Consider the following 9,857-nt stretch of genomic DNA (forward strand, 5'->3'; position numbering starts at 1 on the left):
CTAAGATATAATTAACCCTTATTGGGGGCAGAACAGCCCTATTGGGTTTATTTAATGGTTAAATGATTCCCTTTTCTCTGTAATAATAAAACAGTACCTTGTACTTGATCCCAACTAAGATATAATTACCCCTTATTGGGGGCAGAACAGCCCTATCGGGTTTATTTAATGGTTAAATTATTCCTTTTTCTCTGTAATAATAAAACAGTACCTTGTAATTGATCCCAACTAAGATATAATTACCCCTTATTGGGGCAGAACAGCCCTATTGAGTTTATTTCATGGTTAAATGATTCCCTTTTCTCTGTAATAATAAAACAGTACCTTGTACTTGATTCCCAACTAAGATGTAATTAATCTGTAATTGAGGAAAAACAACCCTTTTGGGTTTATTTAATGTTTAAATGCTTTTGAAAAGATCCCTTATTGGAAAAACCCCCAGGTCCCGAGCATTCTGGATAACAGGTCCCATACCTGTATATCTGCTTAAATGTCAATACAGGATAGCATGTCAGCCGGACTGCAAGACAGGTGAAAAAAAGGATCAAGGAACACCGTGGAAACAATCACAATTTTATAAAAGATACATACACTAATGCTTCTGTAGCAAGACATTTCTCAGAAATGAATTATAACATGAGTCAACTGAAGTGGTTAATAATGGGAGTTACACAGATGCCATCTTGAGGTGGAAACATCAAACCAAAATTACAACAGCATGAATTGTTTTTGATTAAAAAACTGAATAAAGAAGGTTAATACAAAAGGTCTTAACAAGTCTTGGAGCATAAATTGTTTCTTATAAGCACATTTTTTTACAAGATACTAATGGCATTCTGTTACTTTTCAGATTTTGGCTTCTTGCAATACATCTGGTACTGCCTGGAGGATGCAGGCTGAGGACAGTCGACTATTCTTACATTTTGTTTGACTCTCAAAGTAGTCAGCCAGATCAGCAGGAGAACAGGGGTCAGGCTTTGGTAACTGTTCTAAAGCATATTATTACATTAAAAGTCATGAAAATGCTGCATATTTTTAATTGATGTGTATTGCAAAGTTGCTTTGAAATTATGTTTACTTTTTAAAAAGCTTTAGCTGTTTGGGTGGAGTCGCCCTTGCTATCGGCAACACCATCAGTGATGTTTGTTTCCAATGTTAATAAAACATTAGTGTGAGATTCTGGTACACTGGGGGCAAACACTTGTGCTGTGGGTATTGCCCATGAGAACCCAGTGTATAACAGGATATTGTGCCATGAACATTTGGCCTACAAAGGTAATATCTCTGTGTTGCTATGTCATTAATAAAACTACTGTTCCTGGTTAAGAACCACCAGCACCCAGATTTCTTTGTTAAAGTGTTGAGAATTATAGTTCAGACTGGAGACCTTTCCTTCAATACTTCTGTTATGGTGAGGTAAGGAAGCTCTACCCTTGAGACTAGCTGGGAAGGTACCCCCAAGTATATCTGCTATGGTCACAGGGAAAAAACAATATCTGAAAACCTGCAAATATATATCTACCAATTTTAAAATATAAAGGTATTAGAAGTTGTCAATGTCAGTCTCCAATGTGATTCTAATATCCTCAACTATTACAGTACATTATAGTGACATGTGACACCACTAACCACTGAGTTTTGTGTATAATTAGTACATGATTTTCAGATTAACTGTCTTCTTGTTTAATCCCTGGAATTATTTTACATAATTAATAGGAAAGGAAGATCCTGTGCAAAACAAACACTTGTAACTGGCCCAGAATGGTATTTTTATGTAAATATATATAGTTTATTAGTTGACCAATAAATATAGTCTCCAAACATGTAAAAAGCACACAAAGTAAAAAAAAAAAAATACAAAAATAGAATCTTGGCGTAGCTTTAAACAGGCAACTCTTGCAGCACAAGCCTTCAGTGAGAGTGCAGGCAGTCTTCAGATGCACAGCATTCTGGGACATTTCCTCAAGTCCGTACTTGAGCAGTTGCTGTTGGCGTCAGAGGAAACCAAGAGGGTTTCACAGTCTAGAAAAGAAACAACAAGGTGGGGCTGTGACTTTATGTCTGAAGCAATATCCTGCGAAGGTGCAAACCACTCGGCCCCTTATATAGCTTTGTTCTTGCAAAGAAAAGTGTTTAAACAAAAGATTTCACTGCTTGACTCTTTAATATTGTGTCTTAAAGAGATATACCAGAAATTACACCTTTTTTCAATCAAAAAATTGTCTTTGCCTTAAAGGTGTTTGCCTGATACTTTTACATTACCTGTCTGATCCACCATGTTCCTCTATGAGGGGGCGGCCATATTTGTGCAGCAGAACTCAGTTAGCATTAGAAGCTATAACTGACTGGCTGACCTATATGTATCCTTTAATGTACATTCATAGTTTAAAGAGCAGTTTTTAGAATACCTTAAGACCAACAACAACAGTATCTCAGTATCACTTTAAGCAAGCCCCCCCCAGCATGAACACATATGGGTATATAGAGGAAACTGTGGCCTCAGTGTTTTTAAACTCTAGCCATATCTTGGGAAATGTTTCTAATTTGCACCAGAAATAACTAACAGAGGAAGTGTGTACTTCCCCAGTCTGACCCGAACACAACCTGAACTCGAATTTCTAACATGTATGCACAGACCATATGGGGCTTGTTATTCTCCTCAGTAGACGCTATATGTGAGGTAGAGCAGGCTAAAAATAATGTGGAGGGTACCATGAGTTTCTATAAGCCTCATGTTAGCTTGTTATCAGTACAATACAGGGGAAAGGGAGTAACCTGAATGTACATAAAAATAACAATTTTAGAATTGTATTGTGCTGTACATAGTTTTCTGTCCCGTCAGGCCCAAGACTCGGTCAGGAAATGCAAGAACACCACCTGGACCAGATAAGCCTTTAATACACTGGTGGGGAAAACCAACGTACAAAACAAATGTTGTGCATCAATCTTCTGATCTTTACATCTTATCATACCTAATTATAAACCCTCAGTGATGGATTTCCAGCTGCACCCCCAATAAGTTGATCAATCAATGTCCAGTGTTCTTGTTTGTAACAGTTTATATTCTATGACGCATGCATTTATACCGGTGAACCACATTCAAATGGAAAAAGTTTTGAAGAGCAACACAGGCATGAAAAATATTTTTGGAGGTGCCAATAAGAGCTATAATTGGCTATTTTATATCCCCTATAAGACGCTCTGTTTGGCGGTACACCAGATTTTTATGCAACAAAAACTTGCCTCCTAACCAGAAATTCAAAAGTAAGCACCTGCTTTGATGCCACTGGGAGCAACATCCAAGGGGTTGGGGAGCAACATGTTGCTCACGAGCCACTGGTTGGGGATCACTGCATTAGAATATTCAAGTTAGCATGATTTCTTGTGTAACGGTGGTCTGGACTTTCCGAGACAACATGTGATATCTGGGGTGCACTGATAGCGTAGGGTGATGATGATTGACTCAGCAAAACAAGTGCAAAACAAGCATTTCTATCTGTAAACAACCTATATAGCATGTCATAAACAACTTGACCAAACTTTAGCCAGTTTAGGCCAAGGATGTAAATGTGTCCATACACATTCTATATAAGAAATGTGTCAGAATGGATCGCGATTGGCTTAGCTAAGCCCACCAACACCATGATGCGAATCTGGCTGTTTGGGATATGGATTTTATCAGTGTTGGCTACACTATCACTACAACAAGTTGAATATGGCAATTTAATTTCATATAGTGTTACATTTCCCATACCCACTATTCTCCAGCGTCACTGCCTCACACCAATCTGCTTCTTTAGTCACAACTTATGGTACATGGACACATGCAGGTCATATAACCCAAGCAACGTATCCAGAATGTGCTAGTTTCACCCCACAGAAATACACCTTATAAAGGCCTTGCCTGTACAGAAGCCATTACTTTATTGCAGACTGTGTTTCAAAGGCTCAGAGACATCTGACCAAATAGGAAGTTACACTGAGCTGTTCTGCTGCTATCATAAACTTATTTTAGATTCAGATATGATTGGATATATTAAATTAGAAGTTTGTGAGACAGCACCAACATGCCACAAAGGGAATTTCCTTCTTCACACATGGTCATTGATGGTGGTTTCCTGATTCTCGTCATTAGGGGGGAAAAAATTTACAGGGCATTTATAAATAAATAGGTGCTATGCAAATTAATGGACACCCAGAGCGCTAGTTTTATCAGTCCACTTTTACAAGACCACATGCAATTACGGGCACCGGCGCACCAACTATTGTGCTGCAATAGCCTAATATATATATATATATATGGTACAGATTTTCCACTGGCTTCATATCAACAGTTATAATTACAGTAACTGGTTTGGAGCCAATATATGACCTGCTGTAAGGTTGTTGCATTTGCTGAATGTAAGTCTGCCACCATTATTATTTCATCTAACACGTCTTTTCTGACTTCTGGGTTGGTTCTGTCATCTCCCATATCCCATTTAGCCAGTTCCACACTAGATATTCTAATAAATGGTGGAGGAGCTGCTGTAATGTGCCACAGAATGGACACCATCTACTCTGTCAGTTGTGGGGTTCCAGTCATTGCTTATCTTCTGTAATTTTTTAGTTATCCACTCCCTAGCTTCAAGTCAAGGGTGGACCCCTTGTTTATTGTGGTCACAATGAGTCACAAATCTGGCAATTTATATATTATAAAGTGCATATGATGGGGATCTCCACACTGGGCCAGCAAGTAAAACAATTTCTTAATAGAACTGATAATGCCAAGAAATGTTCTCTGTGATTACAGCAGGGTTCCCCAACCCTTTTTACCTGTGAGTCACGCTCAAATGTAAAAATAGTTGGGGAGTAACACAAGCATGAAAAATTTACCTGTGAGTACCCAATGAAGGCTATGAAAAGGCTATGATTGGTTATTTGGTAGCCCGTATGACTTTCAGCCTACAAGAGACTCTGTTTGGCAGTTTTTATGAAACCAAAATTTGCCTCCAAGCCAGGAATTCAAAAATAAGCACCTTTTTTAGGCCACTGAGAGCAACATCCAAGGGGTTGGTGAGCAACATGTTGCTCCCGAGCCATTGGTAGGGGACCACTGGTTTACAGTGATACAATACCTGCTTGGTGGCAAAGGAAACCGTTTTAAATGCAAGGTAACGGTACTAAAATGTACTAAACTTAAGTGAATGCTCTTTCTGTGTGTAATTGAAATGGACCTAGAGCAGTATGAGTGGCTGTACCTGGAAAGAAAATGGATGATTGAACTACAGACTGATTGGCAGATACATGCTTATCTGGTGTTAACCTGCAATTACTGTTAGCATTTGTTATTGGTAGGTAATTGTCCTTACATACAGGTCTGGCACACCATTCCACCTTCCATACAATCTAATTGTGTCAGTTATTATACTGGGCAACAGAGATGCATAACTACAGGGAGTGCAGAGACTGAGACCATTAACAGGCTCTGAGATAAAAGGGGGGGGGGGGGCTATAAGATTAAAGAACTTGAGGGTTTGATGGATATGGGTGGGAGGGAATTAATTAATAAACATAGTTTATTCCTGATTTTATACTTACAGGTCTTGGTTGTTTAGGCTTCCTCTTCTTCTGATTTTTCCTTCCCTTCTTCTTTGGTTTTTGAGGTGCTGTGCTTTCCCCACTCTTAAGATTCTCCACCTTTTTGCGCACCCACTTGGCTTTTGGGTCAGAGCAAAATGACCCATGGCTGGTAGTCCGGAATCTAGAATTAAAAAATTCCACTTGTACATCAAATGGGTGGAGAACAATAGGAAATGTAATTCTTATGAGATCTACCTGGGATTTTCCAAAGTGCAGGATTCCACACTAGAGCCACTTTTCTTCCTGTCTTTCTCCTTGTCTCCCCAAATTACTCGACTAAAGGCACCTAGGAAATTCCACCCTGCCTACTTATGGCACCCTAGCAGGTAACAGGGCTGGGCACAAACATACAACAACTCATTGGAGGGATTTATATATTGGATATATCCCTTAATTTGAATTTGAGAGAAGAGGCAAATGTCAACCAGGTGCCAGCTCTAGTGAATAGTCTATTATAGTAAAAGTCTGTTTCTGTCTTGATACCTAAACTGCTCTGCATATTATTATTTAAATCAGCGTAAACATAAGTTCACTTTGAATTTGAGAGAAGAGGCAAAAATGTCAACCAGGTGCCAGCTCTAGCGACACAGGATCTTCTATAGGTTTTGCTGAACAATAGGTGTCTGTACATGCTCAGATATTACACATCCATAAGAGAGCAATTTATGCATTTATAGCATACCCTGTTTATTGACCCCACGTACTTACATAACAGCTTTGACACAGAGATTGGCTGCAGGTTGTTCCTTGTGGCTGATGATTGGATATCGAATCCTGGCCTTGGAAACAGACGTACAGCACTCAATGTTGACTTTAATTGGTCTACGATCTGTAATACAACACAATTAATAGTCTAAAGGGGGTAATTTACTGTAATAAGTTTAAAATAATCTCACAATATTCCCTTTTATTCACATTTGTGTGTCCAATGCTTTTATTTAGGTGTTTTGCTTGTACTGTTACAGTATTTGCCCAGGTTATTTATTACTTTTTTTCTATTGTAAATAAAGATTTCCCATATGTAATGTATTATGCCTACAGACTACTGCACAGAGACAAAACCAACTCATGCTTTCAATAATTGCAGAATTCTAAGCAACACTGCCAACCTACAGCTGTGCAGGATAAGATTGTGTTTGTTTGGGTTACTGGTGATATATGGAATCAGCAGGTTAGGGATTCTGGGAAGTCTACAGTAGCCTAACAACTACAGTATACTGAACATAACTCAATCCTAGGGGGCTGATTTACTTACCCACGAACGGGTCGAATGGAGTCCGATTGCGTTTTTTTCGTAATGATCGGTACTTTGCGATTTTTTCGTATGTTTTGCGATTTTTTCGGATTCTTTACGAATTTTTCGGATCCAATACGATTTTTGCGTAAAAACGCGAGTTTTCCTATCCATTACGAAAGTTGCGTAAAAAGTTGCGCATTTTGCGTAGCGTTAAAACTTACGCGAAAAATGCGCAACTTTTCGCGTAAGTTTTAACGCTACGAAAAATGCTCAACTTTTTACGCAACTTTCGTAATGGATACGAAAAACTCGCGTTTTTACGCAAAAATCGTATTGGTAACGAAAAATTCGTACAGAATCCGAAAAAATCGCAAAACATACGAAAAAGTCGCAAAATGTTCGTTTTCAAGTCGGAACTTTTCCAATTCGGGTCGGATTCGTGGGTTAGTAAATCAGCCCCTAAGTGTGACCCTTTGACTCCTCCTCTTGTTATTAGGTCACGACTCCCATTATTCACATTATGCAGCACCCTCAATCACAAACTCCCACCCCTCAAAAGAGAAACGTCTCGCCCGAGCATATGCAGCTGTTTGCTCTGATCTGCAAATTCCAGCATCCCCAGCCAGACACACTGAAATCTCGCCAATGTAAAAACATACAGAACGGGGGACACTTTTTTATATATGAGGCAATAGTAGTTCTGTATAGCAAAATCAAACTGGGGTCCATTTCTGCCTTGATCTTACCTAAACTGCTCTGCATCGTATTATTCAGATCAGCATGAACATAGGTGCAATATTGTCTGTCTCTGTCTATGAGCAATTTGAGGTGTTACATATGGGTGTTACAAGTATCCTTGTAGTGCAGTTTTATAGAAGGGTACAGCTTGTTTGTATGTTGGTTGCAGTATGGGGTGTTCCATACTTAATTTCATAGTTCCATAATTAGTAGTAAGTAGTCCCAATCATTTCTGCCGCTCTTGACCAGTGGCCAATAAATTAGCACTACATGCAGTGGAACAGACCAGAAAGCGACATGGCAGTTGCAGTAGAATGGGGGTCATATGGGCTTGTATTAATCACTGGCTCAATTTCAGGGCCAAACGCCCTAGGTCCAAATGGTTTTTTGGTAAAAGGGCAAATGATATATTAATATGCTATATTATAACTGCTACTCATCTGTGTTACTTTGCTTATGCAAGAGAAATCTAACTAGTTACTTAGTCACTGCGGTTTAAAGTGTCCATCAAGATACACCTGTGCTCAGTTAAATCCTAACTAACTTATACTTGTATCTTTTAGCTGATGTAGGAGAATGCAAAATAAACTTTCAAAAGGGGTGAAAGATCCTTGCCAACAACAAAATGCCAATTGGGCTAGTCCCTGGACCAACATTCTACAAAGAAGATTAATATCAGTAACCATACATGTTCTCACTTGCTAATACACAGCGATTAAATACCGCTTTACCCCCAATTGTGGAACCTACAGGGCTGGCACTCTAATACCACAGAATTTATTCGGGGTTATAGGCTATTCAAAGCTTGTGCCAAATCAGCTGGCATGCACAAGGTTACACCTGAACTTTCTTCTATGCAATTTATTACTAACATTCTCCCAATAGAGAAGGTGAATGTCATACTCACAGTCAATCTCTGATTGCTCCAAGCAAAACAGGCCCGAGGATAGCAAAGTCAGCCCCAGCACTAGGACTCTCAGCATTGCCTTATGTGCTGCCATGGTTGCCTGAGACCTGAGTGATCCTAGCCGGCTACTTACTTCTGCCTATGTACTTCTCTACATGTTTAGTGGTTTCTCACCTCCTCCTTCCCTCTTAGAGGAGGAGTAAGCGATTGCAACACTAGTAGCCGGCTGTAGAAAAGACAATACCCAGAGGAAATTCTCAGAAGTGGAAAACACAGAGAAATTTCCTTGGTGCCATCACTTTCGCATTCTGTTCTGCCTGAGCTATAAACAGTGCAGGGAGGGTGAGACAGGGAGAATAATGAGCACATGACCCAGCATAACAAGTGTAACTATACTGACTCGCCCACGCCATTCATAATACAAGTTTTCCTCAACTTCTTTGTCTCTTCTAAAACATGTGATTAAACGACAGCCCTGTTGCTTTATACAGTGAGACAGAACCATAGTGACCTGCATGTTACTGTCCTGCCCCTGATGGGGTTAGGAGGCAACCACTTCTACTGGGAATGCGGGCAGGTGATATTAAATGGACACACATATTGTTATAAAAAAAATATTCATCCTCTACTCATTTTCAACTGGGTGCTGTCCCAAGCCACAAAATATAAAACAATATTAATTTTATTAAATTAAATATTAATTAACACTATTTATAAGCTGCACCACTTGTTGGCACAAAGGTTAATCTTTCCTTTTCTATTATAGGCATGACAAGCAGGCCTGGATTAGGAGTCAAAATAGGCCCTGGCAGCAGCTTACCGAGAGTGCTCCAGGCCCCCTTGCAAAAGAAATCTTAAGGGGGCCCAGCGTGCACAGGTACCTAGCCACCACTGTACTCCTCGCTTGCTCTAACAATTGCAGTGGGCATGAATAACTTTTGTGATTAGACCGACGCAGAGGAAGCAGACACCACGGTCCAGGCCCCCGGGTTTGCCCATGACCACGGAGACTACTTCCTCTATAGTTACTCCAATGGGCGCTGGCATTCCAAGTACACAGAGCCCCAAACAGCCCCCCACCAGCCCAATACATAGCGACTGACTTTGGCATCTTTCAGTATCCCCTCTGGCATTAGCCAGAGTCCACAGATTGCCAGTCTGGGTCTGCTGGTAATTACACCACCCTGTAACTCCCAGTAGAGCATCCATTACACAGAACTCTCTCAGGAAAGCCCTCACTGTAGGATGGAGGAAAGGGTTTTTGCACTGACTTAAAGAAGAACTAAAGCCTAACTAAAGAAGTAAGCTAGAAATGTTGTGCGTTATGTTTTGTGCTTCTGTACCAGCCCAAGG

General features: G+C 40.0%; 1 protein-coding gene across 1 annotated transcript; it reads right to left on the minus strand.

The window, feature by feature from the left end:
• Positions 1-552: 552 nt before the first annotated feature.
• Positions 553-8,798, minus strand: LOC101733569 (eotaxin-like). The gene is made up of 4 exons (XM_004917768.4): positions 8,505-8,798; positions 6,331-6,451; positions 5,581-5,743; positions 553-2,022 (listed from the first exon to the last, which is right to left on the minus strand). The coding sequence occupies exons 1-4, from the start codon at positions 8,596-8,598 to the stop codon at positions 1,963-1,965; spliced, it is 438 nt and encodes a 145-aa protein (XP_004917825.1). The 5' UTR covers positions 8,599-8,798; the 3' UTR covers positions 553-1,962.
• Positions 8,799-9,857: the final 1,059 nt, after the last annotated feature.

Source organism: Xenopus tropicalis, chromosome 5, assembly GCF_000004195.4.
Source record: "Xenopus tropicalis strain Nigerian chromosome 5, UCB_Xtro_10.0, whole genome shotgun sequence".
Classification (NCBI taxonomy): domain Eukaryota; kingdom Metazoa; phylum Chordata; class Amphibia; order Anura; family Pipidae; genus Xenopus; species Xenopus tropicalis.